At 38.3% G+C, this 24,743-nt stretch overlaps 1 protein-coding gene across 1 annotated transcript; it reads right to left on the bottom strand.

The window, feature by feature from the left end:
- Nucleotides 1-2,630: 2,630 nt before the first annotated feature.
- On the bottom strand, nucleotides 2,631-23,843 carry LOC123389056 (mitochondrial import receptor subunit TOM20 homolog). Its single transcript, XM_045069751.1, has 2 exons — nucleotides 23,708-23,843; nucleotides 2,631-3,344 (listed from the first exon to the last, which is right to left on the bottom strand). Exons 1-2 carry the CDS (start codon nucleotides 23,841-23,843, stop codon nucleotides 2,674-2,676), a joined length of 807 nt encoding a protein of 268 aa, XP_044925686.1. The 3' UTR covers nucleotides 2,631-2,673.
- Between the last annotated feature and the right edge of the window lie 900 nt (nucleotides 23,844-24,743).

Below are 24,743 nucleotides of genomic sequence, written 5' to 3'. Positions count from 1 at the left end.
ATAGTTCCATTCACTTCCTTTACTTTGTGCAATTACTATCATATACATTACATTTTTATACATTGTAAACTCATCAACACACAGTTTTAAAATTGTATAGCTGTGTTTTAAATCATATAGGAGAAGAAGAGAATTGCAATGAAAATATCTATTTATACTTTTATATTTACCTATATACTTTTTATAGTAAATACTGGTGCTTTTTGTTTCCCTATGTAAAACAAAGGTATGTCTAGTGTTAGACTGAAATACTCTCCTCACTTCTTGGACACAACTACTAGCAACATCTTCTCTTAGTTTTTGTTTTTTTTTAGAAATATCTTGATTTCTCTTTCATTTTTAAAAATGGTTTTGCAGATGTAAGATTCTTTGTTAATAGTTGTTTTTTGCTTCTTTCTTTGTTTTTTTCTTTCAGCACCTGGGATAATGTCATCTCAGTGCCATTTGGCCTCTATGCTTTCTAGTGAGAAGTCAGTCTTTACTTTTATTGAGGATCACGTTTTCCATTGCAGTTTTCAAGATTGTCTCTTGTCCTTTTCTTTTGACATTTTGACTATGAAATGTTTGAGCGTAGATCTTGTTGATTTATTGTACTCGAGTTTACTGAGCTTCTTGAATTCTAAGACTAATTCTTTTTGTTGTTGTTGTATCTGGAGAGTTTCTAGTTTTATTATTTCTTAAGATATTCCATCTGCTCCTTCCTGCTGAGCTCTCTCTCTCTCTCTCTCTCTCTTCTCCACCCACCTTTCCCAGCCACTCCGTCCTTCTCTCTTTTTTTCCCAGCCACTCCGTCCTCCCATTTTACATGTTGGGGATGGTGGATGGTGTCCCTCAGGTGTCCTGAGGCTCTGTTAATTTCTCCTCATTCCTTTTGCTGTTTCCTTCTCATGCTGGATAGTTTCAATTGACCTGTATTCAGTTCATTGTCTTCAAGTTAACTGATTCTTTCTTCTGTAAATAATAAATATATTATTATATTTTATTTATATTATATAAAAATAATATAAATATATTATTCAGACTAGAGAAGTTTTTCATTTTAGTTATACTTTTCAACATCAGAATTTCTCTTCGATTTCAAATAATAAGGGTGCCTGGCTAGCTCAGTCAGTACAGCGTGTGACTCTAGAGTTTGAGCCCCATACTGGGTGTAGACCATTACTTAAAAATAAAATCTTTTATAAATAAAAGGAATAATAATTTATATCTCTTTATTGTTATTCTCTATTTGATGAGACATCATTTGCATACTTTCCCATAGTTCTTAGACATGATTTCTTTCAGTTCTTTCAACTTATTTATTATAGGTGATTTAAAATCTTTGGCTAATAAATCCAACTTTTGGGTTTCCTCAGGGACAGTTTCTGTTAACTGCTATTTTTCCTGTTTATAGGCTATGCTTTTTTGTTTGATTATAATCTCTTTTTGTTGTTGTTGTAGAAACTGGATATTTATGATATGTGTTTTTTTTTTTTTTTTTAAGTACCAAGGATCTTTATTTTCAGACCTAATGTTCAACCTGTGACTGCAGATAACATGTCACTATTTCGAGAACACCTTCATTCTTTCCAAGTCTTCAGCCATAAGGTTATACCTTATTCTCATCATAACAAGATAAATGAATGAGATTGAAGGAGGATTAAGGAGATACACTGAAGATACAAGCAAAGGGGAACAAACATTTTACAAGTTTATCATCCCAGTTACCCTAAAGGTTAAGTTTCAGATTTACAAGAGTAATGACAGAACAGCATGATTTCAGTGAAAACCAACACAAGTTAGATCTTTAAAAAAAAAGGGGGGTGGGGGTGGGAGAATCAGTTCAGAAATACTAAGTCAGGCAAGCATGCAAACTTCAGAGTATAAAAAATGCAAGGCCTGGTTGTCCAAACAAATATATCCCTCAGGAGATGGTGGTGCTTAACAGAAACAAATGAATTAAAAGCTGAAAGGGACACTTCTCTGAATTAGCAGACCAATTCCCTCATTTTTTAAGTGAGGAAAGAGGGTAGACAGTAATTAGTGAGGCTCACATGGCTAGAAAAAGGATGTACATAGATTTAATTCCCGGTGCTATTTACTACATACATCTAAAATACGATAAATATCCAGAACACATTAAGCCCACCGATTAAAATGACAAATACACGGGGAGGAGGTGAATTAATACAGCACAGCAGCACTTCTCACATCATATTTAAGAGATTAAAAGGAAAAAAATAATCTCTCAAAGATTTTAATGCTCAGTTTTGATAGACTCCATCCAATTCTTTAATGGAGAGCAAATGTACGAGCTTAAAAAGAACGTGCATTCTTCAGCTTTCTCCTCTACTTTTCGGCCTATCTTTCAAAACTAAGCACTGAGTATTTTTAACCTAAGTAATGTGATGTTATATGTACACTTTAATTGCACGTTTTAGGAATAAAATCCATGATATTTTGGTAAATCAGTATATTTATAAAATGGACAGCATAGTGTATCAAAATACACTTTTCACTGGGAAAAATAAATAAAACAGGCGAATGGATCTACACAAAGTAAAAATTAAGTTTGGTAGATTTCAGTGTAGGACAGTCCGTAACAAGCCTATTTGCCCTTTTCCCCCCAGAGCTGCTCATCTTCCAACTTCAGATTTTAAAAATATTTTTAATTGAGATTATGTTGACATGTTCTCATTCCACATCATCTTCAGCCAAGCTCTGAGCACTTACAATTCTCTGACTAATTGTTGGAAGCTTGGTCAGAAGCATCTGGAACACTGGTGGTGGGAGAGTCTGCTGTAACACTTGCAGCCACTGCTGTGGCTGTCCACACACAGCAACTGCATTTGTCAGATGGTCTACACCTTTCTCATATTCGCCTTGGGCTAGCAACTCTTCCCCAAGTTGTATTTCTTCAAGGAAGAATCTCTGAACAGCTTCGGCATCTTTAAGGTCAGGTAACTTGCAAAGTCCGGCTCTCTCCTTGGCAAGCTTTTGTTTCTTTCTTCGTTCTCGAAGCCTGTTCTCGAAGTTGGGGTCACTCGGCCTCTTGCGGCCGAAGCAGATGCAGTACCCGGGGCAGAGATCCCCGCAGACGCCGGCAGCGCCGGCGCGGTTCCGCCCACCACCTTCCCACCGCCCAGAGGCAGGAGCGAGCGCGGCGGCGGCGGGGCCGGCGAAGAAGCTGTGGGCGGGGAAGCCGCGACCACGCCGCTGCGACCGGCCGCTCGCCGCGGGAGACGCGGAAAGCTGCTCTCTGTGTTTTAAGTGATGGTTCTGTAAAGTCCGTTCTTTGTTGTGTGGGCACTGAAGTCTCTGTTCTGGTGCCTTAGCAGTCAGCCAATGATTGATGGGAGGTTGAACTAAGAAGTCGCTCAACCTTTGCTGAGGGGCTTGGTATATTTGTCGGGGCGTTCCCTCAGTGCTCCACCGGGCAGTTCACAACCCTGCCTTGGCCTTAGCCTTCACTTTCTGCTTGCACAGAGTCTCAAAGTCAGCCAGAAATGAGAGCTCAGAGCCTTCTCAAGTCTTTCATGGTCATGCACTAAGCTCTTTGCATGTACGTGAGCCTCTAGAACCCCAGGAATATGTTGAAGTTTTTCAGGGTTCCATGTGGACATCTTAATTCTTCAATTTTCCCTTTAATTTGTGTTTGTTTGATCAGCCTCTCATCAGCCCCAAGCCTTAAAGTTCCCTCCAACAGCTTCAGGGCTAACTAATTGCCACTGATTTTCTTTCGTAAGCGCTCCAAAGTAACACTGTTTGCACAGAGGCAGCTCTTGAGTCATGAAATAAAATGCCTTGAAAATGGAATCGTTTGGTGAGATGCTAGATAGGCAAATATTGACAGTTCTTTAGGTATGGACATTTCAGGGAATTCTAAACCTACCCTAATCCTATATGTATTGATAGGCTGCGAGTTTATCCAGCTACCAGAGTGGTGAGGCTCTTTGTTTTCATTGCTACTCCAGAACCTGATAGGGGAATGGGATTAAGAGAAAAATGAGATAACTAACTGAAGTCAATTTGCAGAGTTTGGAAAAAGATGATTTTGAGAGTTTTGCCATTGTTGCTATTGCTTTTACTCCACCATTCCAAACATTAAGCTCTACTTTTTAAAAGACAACTACCATATGATTCCACTTATATGTAGAATTTAAACAACAAAATGAATAAACAAACAAAAAGCAGAATCAGACCTATAAATACAGAAAAAACAAACTGATGGTGGCCAGAAGGGAAGGGCTGGGGGTGGGGCGGGATGATGACCAAACCGCGAAGGAGCGAGCGAAATACAGGCTTCCGGTTATGGAGTGAGTAAGTCATGGGAATAAAAGGTACAGTGTCGGGAATATAATCAATGATATTGTAATAGCAATGTATGGGGACAGATAGCAGCTATACTTGTGGTATGGAAAGCATAATGTATACAGTTGTTGAATTACTATACTATTTTCACCTGAAACTAATGTAATGTGTATCCACTATAGTGAAATTTAAAAAAAAAAAAAAAAAAGCAATTCAAATAGTAGAAATAGAACAAAAAAGTGTTGTAAATAAGGTTTCTACCCTAAACACCTCGACCCTGGATCCCAAACAGAATATTTTTTTAAAGATTGTGTATTTATTTATTAGAGAGAGACAGCAAGAGAGTTAACACAAGCAGGGGGAACGAGAGAGAGAGAGAGAGAAGCAGAGAAGCAGGCTTCCTGCTGAGCAGGGAGCCCATTGCAGAGTTTGATCCCAGGCCCCGGTATCATGACCTAAGCCGAAGGCAGATGCTTAACGACTGAGCCACCCAGGTACTTCCAGAATATTAACTAGTGTTAACAGCTACTGTGTGTCTTTCATAAATACATGCCTAGAGAAGCATGTATATAGAGAGACAAAAGATCTGTATTTCCTTTTATACATATAGAAATATACTGTACTCTCTATTATTCACCATTTTTTTAAACTTGGTAATTTACCTTAGATGTTGCTACATAGAGCTATTTCAGTTTGTTGTTGTGGTTGTTTGGTATTGTAAGATGAATAGGGCATTATTTACACATTTTCTAGTAACAGACACTTGGTTTGGTCTACTATTTTGTTATTTCAAACAATGATGGGATGAACACCATGGCATTTCCATCTCTTTGACCATGTGTGCTATTACTGAACGATAAGTTCCTAACTATGAAATGTAAGGTGTGTTTGTTTTCAGATATTGATGGATGTTGGAAAATTGCCTCCAATGATGTTTCATCAGTTTATACTTCTGTTTGTGGTAAAGGAGAATGCTGTTTCTCCTCATTGCCACATTGGATTATCAAGTATGTTTTGCCAATTTCAAAGATGAAAATTTCTCCTTATTGTTTTACTTCTCTTCTCTTATAATACCTTCTCATATATTTCATATATTCATATGTTTGTGAGTCTTCTTCGCTTCACACACAGCACCTCTTTTCATATCCTTCTCTCATTTTTTTATTGAGTTTTAATTTGTAATGCTCTTTGTGAGTTAGAGTCATTGGACTTTTGGTCTGTTTTACATATTACAAATATTCTTTTCTCTAGCTGATTATTGGTCACATGGTGTGGTTTACAGTACTTTTTTCTTTGTTAATTTTTTTTAAGCAGTCAGTCAGATTTCCCAGTCTTCTTCCTACCTGTATGTCTTGCTTAGAAGGGCATTTGTTTCTTCTCAGTTCATAAAAATTCATCTCTTATTTCTTCCAGGAACTTATTGTTCCATTTCGTTATTTATTTGGGTGGCTTATTGTTTGTGAGGGCTAACCAGTTGTCTCTGCATTATTCCTCTCTGCTTTAAAACGCCACTCTTGGTGCACCTGGGTGGCTCAGTGGGTTAAAGCCTCTGCCTTCGGCTCGGGTCATGATCCCAGCATCCTGGGATAGAGCCCCACATCCGGTTCTCTGCTCAGCAGGGAGCCTGCTTCCTCCTCTCTGTCTGCCTGCCTCTCTGCTTACTTGTGGTCTCTGTCTGTCAAATAAATAAACAAAATCTTTAAAAAAAATAAATAAAACGCCACTCTTCTTAGGTACTAAATTCCTTTATGTAGAGAGAATATTTATGGACTCTCTATTCTTTTCCATTGATTTCTTTGCCAACATTTTAATGGGTATTTTTCCATATGACCTTTAGAATCAGCTTGTCTATTTCTATTTCCCTGTTGAGGAAAAATTTACGTTGTTACATTTGTTAAAATTACATTAAAACGGGTGCCTGGGTGGCTCAGTGGTTTAAAGCCTCTGCCTTTGGCTCAGGTCATGATCCCAGGGTCCTGGGATCAAGCTGAGCATCTGGCTCTCTGCTCAGCGGGGAGCCTGCTTCCCTTCGTCTCTCTCTGCCTTCTTCTCTGCCTAATTGTGATCTCTGTCAAATAAATAAATAAATAAATCTTTAAAAAAAATGACATTAAAACAGGAATCTCAGATTTTTGCACCTATCAGTCAGAATCTTGCGGAAAGCTTGCTAAAACATAGTTTGTGGGGCCTCACCTTCAGAGTTTCTAATTCACTGAGTCTGAGTTGAGGCTTGGAATTTGTGTATCCTAAAATTCAAAGGGTGATGTCGATGCTGCTGGTCTGGGACAACTCTACTTCCGTGAAGTAAAAATGTATTCATTTTAAGAGAGTTGTTATCCTTCCAATATTCATTCTAACAGCAAGGTATGTTATTCCATTTATGTTCTATTTTCTTAGTAGAGTTTCAGTGTTTTCTTTATATTGATACAACTTATTGTTTTAAATTTATTCCTCTGCAGTTTCTTTTTTGTTGCATTGTAATAAAGGTTAGTTTAGGGGCACCTGGGTGGCTCAGTGGGTTAAAGCCTCTGCCTTTGGCTCAGGTCATGATCCCAGGGTCCTGGGATCAAGCTGGGCATCTGGCTCTCTGCTCAGCGGGGAGCCTGCTTCGCTTCTTCTCTTCTCTGCCTGCCTCTCTGCCTACTTGTGATGTCTGTCAAATAAATAAATAAAATCTTAAAAAAAAAAGAGTACTAGAAACATAAAGTTTAAAAAAATAAAGGTTAGTATATAATTATTATTTAATAATTATTTAGCAATTTTTGAATTATTATTTTAAATATTTATGGTTAGCAAGTCTTCCCTGTTCAACTTATTACAATGGAAGTGGGAATAATATTAGGTTACTTTCTGAGAATTTGGAGGACATATTAGGGAAAGAGAGGAAGGTGAGCTTTTTTTTTTTTTAAAGATTTTATTTATTTATTTGACAGACAGAAATCACCAATAGGCAGAGAGGCAAGCAAAGAGAGAGGGGGAAGTAGGCTCCCCGCTGAGCAGAGAGCCCAATGCGGGGCTCGATCCCAGGACCCTGAGATCATGACCTGAGCTGAAGGCAGAGGCTTTAACCCACTGAGCCACCCAGGCGCCCCGAGGAAGGTGAGCTTTGATAAGAAAATGTTACTAAAACTTTTTCCACTCGTGGCTTAAAAAATGTTTCCTTCATGTGATTCTAGGGCTGGAAAAATTAGTTGGAATAATTAGTTTTTCTAAAGTATAGAAAAAGCTCTGAAAACCTGCAGGCTTCACTAACATGTATGAGGAATCACTAATATCAAAGATGGGTTACATTCAGATAGCTTGAATTTTGGTCATATATGTAAATTAGAGGCCATGGACATTGCTAGGAAGGGTGAAAGTGTAACTTGCAAGGGCAAGGGGTGAAGGGATGAATGAAGACTAACGAACAGATCCTTTAACTTTTATAGAAAGTAAGCACCTTTCCGGACCACAGCATATGCCCCTGTTTTATTGCCTAGACTGAGGATATCTGAAGACTACTTTTAAGATCTGCAAGATAAATTTTAAAAATTCAGCCTAAATATTTCTGCAAATAGTATAATCCAAATTCGTATTTCCCAATCAGCCTAGTATCTTTTTCCCTCTCCTTCTATTGGTTAAAAAAAAAAATAAAAAGAAATGGAGAACACATGTTCTCCATCCTGTTCTCCAATAGTAGGAACATACTATGCTATAGGTGAGAATTTTCTTATTTACTGTGGTATTCAGAATACGAGTTCCCCAAAGGTGCCTATGTTCTGATCTGCAGAACCTGTGCGTATGTTACCTTACACAGCCTAAGGCGAATTAAGGTTACAGATAGGGTCAAAGTTGCTAATCAGCTAACCTTAAGAGGGAGAGTATTCTAGATTATACAGGTGAGCCCAGTGTAATTACAGGGGTTCTTTAAGATTTTATTTATTTATTTTACAGACAGAAATCACAAGTAGGCAGAGAGGCAGATCGAGAGAGAGGGAAGCAGGCTCCCTGCTGAGAAGAAAGCCAGATGCGGGCCTCGATCCCAGGACCCTGAGATCATGACCTGAGCCAAAGGCAGAGGCTTTAAACCACTGAGCCACCAGGCGCCCAATTACAGGGGTTCTTAAAAGAGCAAGAGGAGTGCAGGAAAGAAGGTGAAATATATTTCATGTGATAAAGACTCATTTTGCTCTTGTGGCTTTAAAAATGGAGGAAAGGAACCATAAGCCAAGGAAGATGTGCCATCTCAAGAATCTGGAAAAGGAAGGTTCCCCCAAAGAGCCCATAGAAAGGAATGCAGCTGTCCCCAGCCTTAACTCAGTGAGACCTATACAAGGTTACTTGACCCTATACAACAACAAGGTAATAAAAAGCATTGTTTTAACCTATAAATTTATGGTAATTTGGTAACAAATAGGAAATTAATGCAATTATTAAACTATTATGACAGAGTACTCACAAATACTGATGCTTCCTTTTTTTTTTTTTTCTTAAATTGTTAGCATTTGTCCAAATATCTAAAAGGTTAACTTTTTTTTCCCCAATTAACAGCAAATTTTTGGAAGTTGAATATCTCAGAGTTCATTTAGGGCAATACTTATCCGGAAATCTGGTCTATCTGCAAAGTGACTAAGGACCTCATTGGCATATCACCCTGGAAAACAGCTGAGTCAGAATTAAGATTAAGAGCTTTGGAGTTGGAGGCTCAGAGACCTAAAACCTCTGCTAGGACTGAATATGTGACATTGGATAAGATATTTACTCTCTCCTCTTTTTCCTTATACTAGAACTTAAATCATAAGGTTATGGTGAGGATTACCTGAGAGGATATATGTATAGCACTTAGCATGGTTCTAGCCCATAGGCAAAAAAAAAAAAAAAAAAAAAAAAAATCATAAAATGAAGACACAGATTCTCAAAAAAAAAAAAAAAAAAAAAACAAACCGTAGTGCCTTTCATCATAAAAGCAAAAAAATCTAAACGACTCAACTGTTCCCAAAGGCATAAATACAGCAATTGACATTCATAATGGCATTCATAAATGATCAACTATAAGGTTTTTTAACAATTCTTTTAAAGATCTTTAAAATATGTGACTGTTGGTATTTAAAGTGGCAAGATTTTTGTACCTCAAAAATTTATGCATGTGTGGGACGCCTGGGTGGCTCAGTTGGTTAAGCAGCTGCCTTCGGCCCAGGTCATGATCCCAGCGTCCTGGGATCAAGTCCCACATCGGGCTCCTTGCTCCGCAGGGAGCCTGCTTCTCCCTCTGACTCTGCCTTCCACTCTGTCTGCCTGTGCTCGATCTCGCTCGCTTTCTCTCTGACAAATAAATAAATAAAATCTTTAAAAAAAAAATTTATGCATGTGGAATTTACATCAAGAGTGTCATATGAACAAAACATTTTAGTATATGTGCTGCCGAAGCGAGCACTGAACAAAACATTTTATAAGGTATATTTTTACTAGGACTCAAACCTTAGCTCCTCCACTTTTTGTTCATCTGTAACATATGAGACACTTCATCTTACTTAGCCTAAGTTTTCTTCTATAAAATTTGGATAATAGGAGAGGTACTTGGTAATGTGGTTGGGAAGATTAGCGATAGTACATTTGAATCACCCCCTTGAATATACCTATAAGTGATTGTTCAATAAGTGGTGGTTATTCGTCATTGTTACTTTGTGATCCTCTAAAACTGCATTGACTAAAGTCAGTAGTAACCTAATTATGAAATACTCTGGGTCTTTCTCTTCCTTTATTATAGTTTGTCTTACACTGGATACTACTGAACCTCTTCAAATTCTCTCCTTTCTCCTTTTCTGGCATTGTTCTTAGCCTTTTTTTCCCCCCAGGTTATTTATTTATTTATTTGTTTGACAGACAGAGATCACAACTAGGCAGAGAGGCAGGCAGGGAGAGAGGAAGGAAATCAGGCTCTCCGCTGAGTAGAGAGCCCAATGCGGGGCTCGATCCCATGACCCTGGGATCATGACCTGAGCCGAAGGCAGAGGCTTTAACCCACTGAGTCACCCAGGCTCCCCTTTTGCTTATTCTTCTTCCTTTGCCCAAACCTTAAAGATTGATGTTTCCCAATTTCTATAGCTTTTTAAATTTTTCTTTTTCCCGTGCACATTGTTTGTGAGTATGATAATGCTTCTTATACTAGCTGAAACCTTTTCCCGGAGCACCTGTTGTATTGCTCAGAGACCTCTTTCTTTTTTAAAGTGAGAGAAAGGAATGCATTTTCTTTTCGAGTTTGCTTCATTTATAGCCTTAAGTATTTATATGGCATGTGGGTATGCATTTGTATTGTGACTTTAACCCAAAAACATGAATTAGGTGGGTCTTTTCCAAATCTTTAATCTCTACTAATCTACTAATGGTTGAAAAATGGTACATGTAACTGTGATGGGCATGTCTTTGGAATTAGTTAAACACATTTGCAAGTTTCTGAACCATTTACTTGTTTTTCTGGGCACTCCTTTATATCCTTTGTTCCTTTGCTTCTTTCTTTCCTCCATCCTTCCTTCCTCCTCCCGTCGTCCGTCCGCCCCTCCCTTCCCCCCTTTCTTTCTTCTCTTAAATTTCAAGTTAGGTAACATAGAGTGTGGCTCTGCTTTCAAGAACAGAATCCAGTTATTCGTCAGCTGCATACAACACCGAGTTCACATTCAAACCAGTGTCCTCCATAATGTCCATCACCCATCGAGCCCATTTTCCCACCCACCTCCCCTTCAGCAACTGTCAGCTTCTTGTCTACATTAAAGAGTCTCTTGTGGTTTGCCTCCCTCTCTGCTTTTTATCTTATTTTATTTTTCCTTCCCTTCCTCTTTGTTTAACAGTTTTTCTGAAATTGCACATATGAGTGAAATCACAGAGTATTGGTCCTTCTCTGACTGACTTATTTCACATAATGCCCTCTAGTCCCATCCATATCATTGCAAGTGGCAAGATTTCATTCATTCTGATACCAAGTAGTATTCCATTGTACATATACCACATCTTCTTTATCCATTCATCTGTTAATGGACATCTGGGCTCTTTCCATAATTTGGCTATTATTGATAGTACTGCTATAAACGTGGGGTGCATGTGCCCCTTCAAATCAGAATTTTTGTATCCTTTGGATAAATAACTAATAATACAATTGCTGGGTCATAGGGTAGCTCGCATTTTAACTTTCTGAGGAAAATCCATACTGTTTTCCAGAGTGGATCACCAATTTGCCTTTTGACTAACAGTACAAGAAGGTTCCCCTTTCTCTGCACCCTCACAGACACCTGTTGTTTCTGAGTTGGTAATTTTAACCATTCTGACAGGTGTGAAGTAGTATCTCATTTTGGTCTTGATTTGTATTTCCCTGATGATGCGAGATGTTGAGCCTCTTTTCATGTGTCTGTTAGCCATCTGAAAGTCTTTTTTGGACAAGGTTCTATTCAAGTCTTCTGCCCATTTCTTAACTGGATTATTTGTTTTTTGGGGTGTTGAGTTTGAGAAGTTCTTTATAGATTTTGGATACTAGCCCATTATCTGATATGTCATTTGCAAAAACCTTCTCCCATTCCATCGGTTGCCTTTTGGTTTTGTTGATTGTTTCCTTCAGTGTGCAAAAGCTTTTTGTCTTGATGAGGTCCTGATAGTCCATCTTTGTTTTTTGTTTCCCTTGCCTCCGGTGATATGTCTAGTAAGAAATTTCTATGGCCGAGGTCAAAGAGGTTGCCGCCTGTGTGTTCTTCTCTAGAATATTGATGGTTTCCTGTGTCACAGTTAGGTCTTTCATCCACTTTTAATTTATTTTTGTGTGTGGTGTAAGAAAGTAGTCTGGTGCCATTCTTCTGCCTGTCACTGTCCAGTTTTTTCCAACACCATTTTTTAAAGACAGTGTCTTTTTCCCATTGGATATTTTCTCCTGCTTTGTTGAAGATTAGTTGACCTTACACTTGTGGGTCCATTTCTGGTTTCTCTTTTCTGTTCCTTTGATCTATATGTCTGTTCTGTGCCAATATCATACTGTCTTAACGACTGCAGATTCGTAATAGAGCTTAAAGTCCGGAATTGTGATGCCTCCAGCCTTTCTTTTTTTTTTTTTTTTCTACATCACTTTAGTTATTTAGAGTTTTGTCTGGTTCCATACAAATTTTATAGTTGTTCGTTCTAGCTCTGTGAAAAATGCTGGTGTTATTTTTGATAGGGATTGCACTGAGTATGTAGATTGCTTTGGGTGGAATAGACCATTTAACAATAGTATTTTTTTTCTTGCAATCCATGACATGGAATGTTTTTCCATTCCTTTGTGCCTTCTTCAGTTTCTTTTATATGTGTTCTCTAGCTTTCACGGTACAGAACTTTTATTTCTCTGGTTAGGTTTATTTCTAGGTATCTTATTGTCTTTGATGTAATTGTAAATGGGATTGATTCCTTGATCTCTCTTTCTGCTGTTTTATTATAATTGGTGTATAGAAATGCAGCAGATTTCTGAATGTCCATTTTGTATCCTGTGACTTTGCTGAGTTCATATATCAGTTCTAGCAATTTGTTGGTGGAATCTTTCTACATAAAGGTTTTCTACATAAAGTATCATGTTGTCTGAGAAGAGTGAAAGTTTGACTTCTTCTGTGCTAATTTGGATGTTTTTTATTTCTTCTTGTTGTCTGATTGCTGAGGCTAGGATTTTCAGGACTGTGTTGAACAATAACAGTAAGAGTGGACATCCCTATCATGTTCCTGACCTTAGGGGTAAAGCTCTCAGTTTTCCCCATTGAAGATCATATTAGCTCTTAGTCTTTTGTATACAGCCTTTATGATGTTGAGGTATGTTCTTCTATCCCTACATTCTTGAGGGTTTTTTTCGAGGACGATGCTGTACTTTTTTCAAATGCTTTTCTGCGTCTGTTGAGAGGATCATATGATTCTTATCCTTTTATTAATGTGGTGTATCGTGTTGATTGACCTGCGGAAATTGAACCACCCCTGTAGCCCAGGAATAAATTGCACTTGATCTTGGTGAATAGTCCTTTTAATTTACTGTTGAAATTGATTGGCTAGAATCATGTTGAGAATTTTTGCACATGATCATTGGCCATATCGGTCTGTAATTCTTTTTAATGAGGTGTTTGTCTGGTTTTGCAATCAAGGTGATGCTGGCCTCATAGAATGAGTTTGGAAGTTTTCCTTCCTTTTCTACTTTTTTAACAGCTTCAGAGGAATAGGTATTAATTCTTCTTTAAATGTTTGGTAGAATTCCACTGGGAAGTCATCCAGCCCTGGACCTTGTGTTTTGGGTTATTTTTGATGATTGATTTAATTTCTTTGCTGGTTATGGGTCTGTTCAGATTTTCTATTCCTTCCTATTTCAGTTTTGGTAGTTTATATATTTCCATATATTTGGTAGTTTATATATTTTGGCATATAATTGCTTATAAGATTCTCCTGTAATTATTTGAATTTCTTCATTGCTGGTTATGGGCTCTCCTGTTTCATTTGTGATTTTATTTATTAGTGTCCTTTCTCTTTTCTTTTTGGTAAGTCTGGCCTAGGGATTTAACAATTGTGTTAATTCTTTCAAAGAACCAGGTCCTACTTTCATTGATGTGTCCTAATTTTTTTTTTTACTTGTATATCATTTATTTCTGCTCTAATCATAGTTATATCCCTCCTTCTGCTGATTCTGGGCTTAATTTGATGTTCTTTTTCCTGCTTCTTTAGGTGTAAGTTAAGGTTGTGTATTTGAGACTTTTCTTCTTGAGAAAGGCTTATATTGCGATAAAATTCCTTATAACTGCATTTGCTGCAGTTTTGGACTGTTGTGTTTTCATTTTCTTTTGCTTCCAATTTTTTTTTTAATTTCTTTAATTTCCTGCTTAACCCATTCATTCTTTAGTAGGATGTTCTTTTACCTCCATGCATTTGTGGTCCTTCTAAATTTTTTCTTGTGGTTGACTTCAAGTTTCCTAGCACTGTGGTCTGAAAATATGTATGGTATGATCTCAGTCTTCCTGTGCTTGTTGAGGCCTGATTTGTGATCCAGTATGTGATCTCTTCTGGAGAATGTTCCATGTGCACTCAAAAAGAATATGTATTCTGCTGCTTCAGGATGGAATGCTCTGAATATGTCCCTTAAGTCCATCTGGTCCTGTGTGCCATTCAGTCATTATTTCCTTGTTGATCTCCTTAAGATGATCTGTCCATTGGAGTGAGTGAGGTGTCAAAGGCCCCTCCTACTATCATATTATTATCAATGAGTTCCTTTAAGATTGTTACTAATTGATTTATATATTTGGCTGCTCCCAAGTTGGAGGTATAAATATTTGTAACTGTTAGAGCTTGTTGGATAGACCCCTTTATTATAATACAGTACTCTTCTTCATCTCTTACTACAGTCTTTTGGTTTAAAATATAGTTTTTCTGATGTAAGTATGGCTATTCCAGCTTTGTTATGATGTCCACTAGCATGATTCATTAGCACGGTATCCATTAGCCTGGTCCTCCACCCCTCACTTTCAGTCTGGAGGTGTCAGTTGGTCTAAAATGAGTCTCTTGTAAGCAGCATCTTGGTGGGTTTTTTTTTTTTTTTTTTTTAATCCATTCTGAAGCCGTGTGTATTTTGATTAGAGCATTGAGCCTATTTACATTCAGAGTAATTATTGATAGATAGGAATTTAGTGCCATTGTATTACTTGTAAAATCGCTGTTCCTGTAGATTGTCTGTGTTCCTTTTAAAAATGGTTTAAAAAGTTCCTGTCACTTTTGGTATCTATTTCCTGCTCTAAGAATCCCTTTTAGTATTACTTGCAGAGCTGGTTTAGTGTTCATGAACTCCTTTAGTTTTTGCTTATCTTGGAAACTCTTTATCTTTCCCTCCATTCTTAATGACAGCTTTGCCGCTTGGCTGTGTTCTTTTTCCCAGTCAGCGTGTTGAATATATCATGCTGCTTATTTCTGGCCTGCTACGTTTTTGGGGGCAGGTCTGCAGCTAACCTTATGTGTCCACCCTTGTAGGTTAAGGACCTTTTGCCCCTGGCTACTTTCAGAATTCTCACTTTATCTTTTTTGTTTTGTGAGTTTCACTCTAATATATCTTGGTGTTGACCTGTTCTGTTTGGGTTTTGAGGGGAGTTCTCTGTGACTCTTGGACATAAATGCCTGTTTCCTTCCCCCGATTAGGGAAATTGTCAGCTATAATTTGTTCAAATAAAAACTTTCTGCCCCATTTTCACACTTTTATTCTTCTGAGACTCCTGGGATACAGATAATATTGCACATTGTTGAATCACTAAATTCCCTAAGTTTGTATTCATGATGTTTTCTTTCCCTCTTCTTTTCAGCTTCGTTATTTTCCATAATTTTCACTATCACCTATTTGGTTCTCTGCCTCTTCCATCCTCATTGTGATTACATCCAGTTGGTTCTGCATCTCAGCTATAGCATTTTTATTTCAGCATGACTAGTTTTATCTCTGCAGTGAGGATTTCTCTGGTGTCTTCTATGCTGCTTTGAAGCCCAGGTAGTATTCTTATGACTGTCATTCTAAATTCTTGTTCAGATATATTGATTACATCTGTTTTGAGAAATCCCTGGCTGTGATTTCTTCTGCTATTTCTTTTAGGGAGAATCCCTCTGTCTTGTCATTATGTCTAGGTTTCTGTCTTTTGCATGTCATGAAAGAATGTTAGGTTTCCTGCTCCTGAGAGGAATACTATATTAAGAAGGGGTCACACACTGTCCAGGGTCTTGCACTTCAGGAAGTGTTTCTGTTGTATGCTGTGTGCACTCTGATGTAGTGTTTTGGCTGCCCTTTTCCACAGGTCAGTTTGCTCAGACTTCCTCCGTGCTTGCAGTGGGAGGTGGTTGAACCTTTCACTAGGTGTGCTTTGATTTGTTTGTTGAGATAAGCCTAATTTAAAAAAAAAAAATTAAAAAAAAAGGGGCTGATCTAAGAAAAGAGAAAAGGAAAAGGAAGAAAAAACAGACAGACAAACAAACAACTATAACCCTGATTCCAAATAATGAGAAAGAAGGAAGGAAAAAAGGGGGGGGATCAACAACAACAACAAAAAAAGGCTGATCCTATAAAGGAAAAAAAAAACAAACCAACCAACAAATAAACACAAAAAAACTATAAGCCTAATGCCAAAGGAAGAAGAAAATAAAAAGAATAAAGAAATAAAAAAATTCTTAAGAAAAGAAAACCTGGTCCTATTTCCACCAGAACTGAAGCTGATGCTTTAGAGCACTCTGTGATTAGTAGACCTGGTACATGTGGGGCAGCGTATGTTGTTCTGAGGGAGAGGCCCCCTGTGCTGGTTCACAGTCAGACCTGCCTTAGGAAACTTGCCCCTGTTGGGTGCACAAGGGCAGGGTTTGGTGTAAGGGACTCCAGCCTCCCCCTGGAGGTTCTGTTTCTCTCTTAAGTCCAACCATGGTGGTGGGGGGAAGGGAATGTGTGGAAGATCCTATCACCCCACCATCTCAACCTGGGGGAAAACTCACACAGCTGCTACTGTTTAGGAGGCCCTGGTAAAAAAGTGAACAACTTCTTCTCCTGTGTTCCAGGCTTTCATCATATCACTGCACCTCAACTTCCCTGTGCCTGGCCATCTGCACACGCTATGCCACAGTTATGTGTTTTATCTTTGTCCCATGGCTGGTATTGAAAACTCCAAATCTTAAAGGACCCAGCAAGGTGTGGACCTGCTTCTCTCCCTAGGAGGAGAGGCTTGCAGCTTGCCCAGCACCATTCTGTCCCATAAAGGCAGTCACACAGAGTGGAGTCTGTTGGGCCCCACAGTGGAAAGCTGTGACCAGCATATCTGCCCTCTACACATGCTTCTGTCCCCTGCTGCTAAACAGCCACTCAGTGGCTCCTAGGGGGCCTTTTGTCCACAGAAAAGCAAAATCCCTCTTCCACATGTACTCCAGGAGGGGGAGTGATTTCTCTCAGTGCCATTCAGGGGATCCCCTCACCCCAGCATATTGCAGGAACCCTATATGCTGTTCTTTCTCCTGCCCTCTCTCTCTCTCTCCCTGGCTTCACTCTACACAAATGGCTCCCTCCCTTTCCCAGCACCACAGCTTTTCTCTCCCCTAGTTCATAGCTCCAAACCTCACATCTGCCACTTTCCCTCCAGTTACGCAGATTATTTTCTTAATCCTCAAATCTATTTCCTAGTTGTTCAAAATGATTTGATGTTGAGCTCCTCTGTTTGAGGGATAAAGCAAACCCAGGGTCCCCCTGCTACTCTTCCAATTTTGTCTTTCTTCTCAGTGACCTCTTCTAATTGAGCATATTTAAAAGTGCACATAATCATTTTCTGCATACTTTTTCCCCACTCTGTACCGATGTTGATGCTACTGTTAATTCACTTGTTCAATCATTAATTAAACATATATTGAATGCCTACTATGTCCTAGGCCCTGAGGGTACAGTAGTGAAGTAAACAAATTAACAAATATTTACCCCTCAGGGAACACATCTGTAGTGGAAAAGACAAAGCAAATAAATCTGTTGTGTGTCTGATATAAATTCTGTGGGGAAAAATAGAGGAGGGAAGAGGACTAAGGAGAGCCAAGATGTGGATAGGGTTATAATTCTAAGTGGGATGCTCAGGGAAGCCATCACTATACAGTTACCATTTGAGCAAAGATCTGAGGAGGTGAGGGAGCAAGCCATGGGGACATTTGGGGAATATTTTTCCAGGATGAAGGAACAGCAGTTGCCCATTGTGAAGCAAGAGTAAGTCTCGCATTTTGGGAAAACTGAGGTAGGAGCAATAGGAGAGAGGTCAGAGAGAGAGAGTTTATAGGCAACCATGGTTGTGTTGTCCTACCTATTTTCTTAAAAATTGGTAACTATCCTTCACTACTTAATCTTTTACCTTTTTTTCTTTCCTCTTTAACTCTGGCAAGTCACCAAGTTTTAGTGATCCTAACCCTCTTCAGTTCAGACCTTTATCATTGGTCACCCAATTGATCTACTGCTAGCTGCACACTTGATATTCAGCACCCATTCAAGAGCTTATTTTCAAAACACTGTCTCTTTTGCAGGGCTGCACTAGGTATTGTAGATACACAGGCCATCAAGCTTGCCCTTAGAAAATTCACAGTATCTGGAGAGAAAATCAACAGGCAGTTGGTCACGTGACAGTGAAGTAAGTGCTTTGAGAAGGGAAGTACAAGCAGACTAAGTACCACATGGTAGATGGGTAGCTCCAATTTTTGAGGGTTAGTGCAAGCTTTCCAACAGAAATTATCTTCCTGTTAAGCTCTAAAAGATAAGTTGAAGAGTTAGACCCTCAAAATGAAAAGAAAGAATTTCCAAGCAAAGGGACCACTTGTACAAATGCCCAGAAAAGAGAACCGAATGTGGTTTAGTGTTACCAGATAGAGGACAGAAGAGGATGACTCAAAATCAAGCTGGAGAAATACAAAGGAGCCAGATCATGTATGATCTCTAGAGGCCCTTTTAGGGTGTTTGGTTAATCCATCTGTTACCAACATCATCAGTTTCAAACTTGAATATAATACATACTTTATCTCCGAGAACTGAAACCCACCAATGATTCCTTAGTGGCTTTGTGCTGAATTCAAACTGTAACAGGCACACGTGAGGTTCTTTAATCTGCCTTTGCCTCTTCAGCCTCAGGTCCCACAGGCCCCACTCTTACTTTATACACCAGCAGTGCGGGACAGCTTATAATTACATGCCAGGAGGGAGAAGTCTCCAGGACCTACCAAATGCTTGGAATGCTCTTTGGCCCTTCCCAATCTCGTGAATTCATGTTTATCTTTCAAAAATAATCTCAGAGGTCATCCCTTTTTTTTTTTTTAATATTTATTTATTTGAGTCAGAGTGAGTGAGCCTGAGCAGAGGGGCAGAAGGAGAGGGAAAGAAAAACTCAAGCAGACTCTTCACTTAGTGCAGAGTCTGACACAGGACTCCATCCGTCAACCCCAAGACCATGAGCTGACCTGCAAACAGGAGGTGGGTATTCAACTGACTGTGCCATCCAGGTGCCCCTCAGAAGTCATCTTCTATAAGAATCTTCCCCAGAAAATTCAAACGAAGTTAATCCTTTACTCTTCCATGCTACCACCCCACTTCTGTGTGATCTTTTCATTGCAATCGCCTTCATCTGTAACAGGGTGTTTATATATTAAAACTTCTCCACTGGTTTGAGCTCTTTGAGGGTCTCTGGGTTTGGTTTTGTCCGTGTATCCTTAGCCTGACAGTTAGCCACACTTAATAAGGCTCGGTTAATTTACACTAAAGAACAATGAGAATTATCTATAGGAAAGAATGAACACTAATTTATAGCTCATTTAAGTCACACAATTGTGATAGAGCTCAGCACATCTTAGCAAAGGAATCACAGACTTTTTTTTAATTCTTAAATTCAGTTCAGTTAGCATATACTGTATTACTAATTTTAGGAGTAGAATTTAGTGATTCATCAGTTGCATATAGCACCCAGTGCTCATTATATCAGGTTATGTCCTTAATGCCAATCACCCAATTACCCCTTCCCCCCACCAACCTCCCATCCAGCAACCTTCAGTTTCTTTTCTAGAGTTCAGCCTTTCATATGGTCTGCCTCCTTCTCCATTTTCATTTTGTTTTATTTTTCCTTCCCTTCCCTTATGTTAATCTGTTTTGTTTCTTAGATTGCACATATGAGTGAAATCATATAGTATTTGTCTTTCTCTGACTTACTTCACTTAGGATAATACACTGTAGTTCCATCCATTGCAAAAGGCAAGATTTCATTCTTTTTGATGGGTGAGTGATATTCCATATAACACATGCACACACACATAACAAATCTTTATCCATTCATCTGTTGATAGACATCTGGGCTCTTTCCATATTTTGGCTATTGTAGGTATGGCTGCTACAAACACTGGGGTGCAGGTGCTCCTTCAAACCACCATGTTTGTATCCTTTGGTTAGATACCTAGTAGTGCAATTTCTGGGTCATAGGGTAACTCTCTTTTTAAATTTTTGAGGAACCTGGGCACCTGGGTGGCTCAGTGGGTTAAGCCGCTGCCTTCGGCTCAGGTCATGATCTCAGGGTCCTGGGATCGAGTCCCGCATCGGGCTCTCTGCTCAGCAGGGAGCCTGCTTCCTTCTCTCTCTCTCTCTGCCTGCCTCTCAGTGTACTTGTGATTTCTCTCTGTCAAATAAACAAATAAAATCTTAAAAAAAATAAATTTTTGAGGAACCTCTATACTGTTTTCCGGAGTAGCTCTACCAGTTTGCATTCCCACCAGCACTGTAAGAAGGTTCCCTTTTCTCTGCATCCTCACCAACATTTGTTGTTTCCTAAGTTGTTTATTTTAGCTATTCTGTCTGGTGTGAGGTGGTATCTTGTGGTGGTCTTGATTTGTATTTCCCCGTTGGTGAGAAATGAGCATTTTTTCATGTGTCTGTTGGCCATTTGTATGTCTTCTTTGGAGAAACATTCATGTCTTCTGCCCATTTCTTGACTGGAATTTTTGTTTGTTGGGTTTGAGTTTGGTAGGTTCTTTATAGATTTTGGATACTAGCCCTTTATTTGATATGTCATTTGCAAATACCTTCTTCCATTCCATAGATTGCCTTTTAGTTTTGTTGACTATATCCTTTGCCATGCAAAAGCTTTTTATCTTGATGAAGTCCCAGTAGTTCATTTTTGCTTTTGTTTCTCTTGCCTTTGGAGATGTGTCAATCATCCAGAGTTTTGTCTTCTCTTAGTCTCTCAGTTCTCTCATCTGCTAAATGAGGATGATAATACCTATACCCTAAGATTTCAGTGGTGATGAGATTTGGAACATACATGACATAAACTAGAGACTTAGTTAGATGTTCATGATCCGGTGAGATTTTTATGAGTTGGACAAAATGTTATTTTATCCCTTTCAGACCTGTAATCACTGTGATCACATTATTATAGATTGTCCCATTCAACATTAATAGGAGTCTAGGTATTATGGATTCTGAGCATCTGACTTATGAAGACATAACTAATGCTGTCTTTGTACTGTGCTCATGCTGTGTTCCTCTGGAGAGGAGGGCTTATTCCTTGAGCCTCCATGTTGCCTTTTTGCCAGTGGCCATTATCCATGACAAAAGGAAGACAGTTTCCCAGCCTCCAAACAAGGAACCTAGAAAATATTTTCTTATAAAAACTGTGCTATGAATTCCATTAATTCGTTATTAAGGTTTCCCCCCAAAGCTATTTTATTTTTAACATAAACAGTTGTGCATTTTTAAACATACAAATGTATTCACCATATTTTTATTGAAAATTGGTCTTTTTATTAAGGGGATCCAGACTAGTTTATCATCCTCCACATGTTGGTCTTTATTCTGAGCTAGCATTTCGAAGACTGAAACTTCCGTCGGTCAGTTCCATGTCCACACCAAAAGATTCTGTACCCAGAGGACTTGTAATGAAGTAGTATTACATTGTTGCTTAAAAACTTTGTATGGATCGATGAAGACCTTTTCTCATATTATTTATATGTAGTTTTGGGGAAAGATGAAAAACAATAAAAACGGTAGAAGGGTAAAGGACTTTCAATTAGAGTGCTGCGTAATTTTCAAAAAGATTCATGTTCACTTCCCCTTTTTCATAATTTGCTTGATTTTAGAAGGTATGACTTTTAGAAAATAGGTCTATCTTTGAGATTGATGGTTGCTGTAAATTTTTAAAATTGTAGTAATTCAGATATATTTCATGTTAATGAAATTGGTAAGAATAGTCTAAGGCAGCATTCTTCATATATACCTATATACAAGCATCTTTTCTTAACTGTTCTTAGTAAAAAAATGAATTAAAAGTAGAGAGGTACAGATTTGAAATATGTTCATGTTGGGATGTGGTGCAATGCTTATAATATCTCCTACAAATATGATTTATGTGAAAATGTGTTGTGGAGCTCAAATGAAAAGCTCTGCAAATTGGAAAAGTTAATATTTCAAAATTATTTGTGTTAAGGACATCTGAGAGGAAATGATGAGACCTGGATCCTAGCCTTTTTATCACTGACTATGACCTCTGGCAAGTCAACCTTTTAGCTCTGTTTTCTCTTCTTAAAAATGAAGGCAAGGTCTAGGAGAGTACTAAGTTTCCTTCCAGCTGTAAATTTCTGTTATTGTTACTAAATCTTGATATGAGAAATTAGTCATGCTATACATAAAATTGTTTTACTCAAGAATTATTAACAGCATGAAATTTAATATTATAAATTGGTCTTTTAAAAAATAAAAATTTGAGGTTTTTTTTCCTAAATATTTGTTGTTTTATACACTATATTTCTTTATCAGACTTACTCTTTCTGAGAAAGAAAAGAAAATATTCTTCTTCCTTTTTTTTTTTTTTGAAAATATTCTTCTGAGGTAAATCTCTTACTCTTCAGATTTCCTGCTGCCTCTCCCTCTGCCTACCTCCCACCCACCGCCAGCACCTTTCCCACGCATACACACTGAACGTAATCCTGACAACCGCACAACCCACAGAGTAATAGCAGAGGAACCCTGACAAATTCCAGGCACCACTCTCTGTAGTAGAAATAGACCTATACTTGGCAACTGTGTTGTGAAAATATAATTCAGAGGAAGTAAATACATGCACAATTGTCTCAAATAGTATGATTTATAGCCTTGCACAGTTTAGGGGAGAAATGGCATTTCTTCACTTACACACACACACACACATTTTAAACCTTTTTTCTCTATTCTCTGTAAAAAATAATGAACAAATTAGTTTCACGTCTACAAATATTAGTTTTGGATACAGATACATAGTTTACATACACTTAGCTTTTTCACCATGTTTAGCTTTCAGAAGATTATCACTCTTGAATAAACCCACTTTAGTGGGCAGTAAGTGACCAAAAGTGCCCTTAGGCACTTAGCCCATAGGGCTCAAGTCTTAGCCTTCTAGTCTGTTGTAGCAGTCCAGAGACTGCAAGGGCTAATCCAGTTTACAGAGTCAAGATCCAGAAATAATAATCCATCAGACTTGCATTTCATTAACCAAAGGAGTTTTGGAATTATGGTGAAGCCAGGACCTGGACCTGAGCTCTCCTAGTTGCCACCTATCACCTGACCTTGAGAAACATAATTGCTATGGCACACTCCAAAGAAAAGACTTTGAGAGTCAAGTCAGACAAATACTGAGAGGAACCAGAAAAGCTTTAAAGATGAGAAAGAATTAAATCAGAAAAATTCTACTTAGGTTGGAGAAGCATTTCTTGGAGAAAGTGCTTGTGGATTCTCCAAATGACTTTAATCCATAGTTCATTTATTTTATAGCATATACCTTCAAGTTTCAATAGGAATGTACCCATTTCCTAGTAAATAGTTTGATTATTTGAGATGATGTTTCACATCTCTTGTTCTGGTGGGTGTTTGTCCTTGCTGTGGTTTGGTACATTATAGGAATCATGAGGATACTTTCATTTTTTCCTTTAATTTCTGGTTTATTAATTCTCTCATCAAAAATCTGCACAATCACCACAGATAAAGTCACTGCCAAGTGTTTCTCCTTCTGTTGTTGAATCTCCAGTTCACTTTTTGCCAGCACCAACATTGGCTTTGTAGTCCCCCTGACTTTCTTCATTCTGCTCTTGCATTACTTTCACTGTTTTCGTGAGGTTTTTTTCTTCTCATACATCCTCTGTCTTGCAACTCAATTTTTGGGTTCATTTTTCTTTGCATTATCCAAGTAATCCTAAGTCATACCAAAGTCAGTTGTCTTGGCACCACTGAAATGGGTTTTGAATCCAAATACAAAGATGACATCTCTTGTGGTCTTATACATTTTGGCTAGTTTTTCCCAAACTTTTGTCTCCTGTTCTGCTGCCTTTCTGGAGTGAAGAACATCAATGACCATTTGTTTCCACTGAGATAGTATGATGGTGTGAACTTCCTGGTCCAGATAGTTATTGTGTCCTTCATGATAGTTAACCAATCTTCAAAAGCCAAGGAGGAAACCAAGATTATTTCTTCAAAGAGTTAAATCATGGGCTTATATCATTCCTTGAGCTTGTTTCCTAGTGTCTCAGTACCCAGCCTCCTGTTTTGTTAGCATTTTGAGTAGAGAAGTTATACACTATACACTATAAGAAACTGTACACCCAGAGAGGTAAGCAGAATAGTGAAATTGTGGCAAAAGGGCCATTTATATTTCTTACAGGACATAAAATTCAGAAGTTAAAATCTAGGGCCTAATGAATGGGGAGTCTAATGAGGTACTCTTCCTACATAAAGCCAGGGACATATAAAAATACAACCAACCCAAACCATAGAATACATCAGAAAATTTGCATTGAAATTGAGAAATTGCCTGTCTTGGATATATCACAACCACAAAAAAGTTAATAGATGGATTTGCAACCTATATTCTTACTACCCAAAAAACTTCTCCCAAATGTCAAGCTGTGCATATAATTGAAAGTGTTTGCAATTAGTAGTGCCTAAGAATTTTATT

This window comes from Mustela putorius, unplaced genomic scaffold, assembly GCF_011764305.1.
Source record: "Mustela putorius furo isolate JIRA1106 unplaced genomic scaffold, ASM1176430v1.1 tig00003942_pilon_pilon_pilon, whole genome shotgun sequence".
NCBI lineage: Eukaryota > Metazoa > Chordata > Mammalia > Carnivora > Mustelidae > Mustela > Mustela putorius.
This window is presented reverse-complemented; position numbering and strand designations above follow the sequence as displayed.

What these genes read in the sequence shown, in the direction of transcription:
- LOC123389056 (XM_045069751.1), bottom strand. Translation starts at nt 23,843, where the DNA reads ATGTTGGTGCTGGCAAAAAGTGAACTGGAGATTCAACAACAGAAGGAG. An exon ending in AATTAAAGGAAAAAATGAAA is followed by an intron (nt 3,345 to 23,707) that starts GTATCCTCATGA and finishes GCGACTTCTTAG; the next exon opens with TTCAACCTCCCATCAATCAT.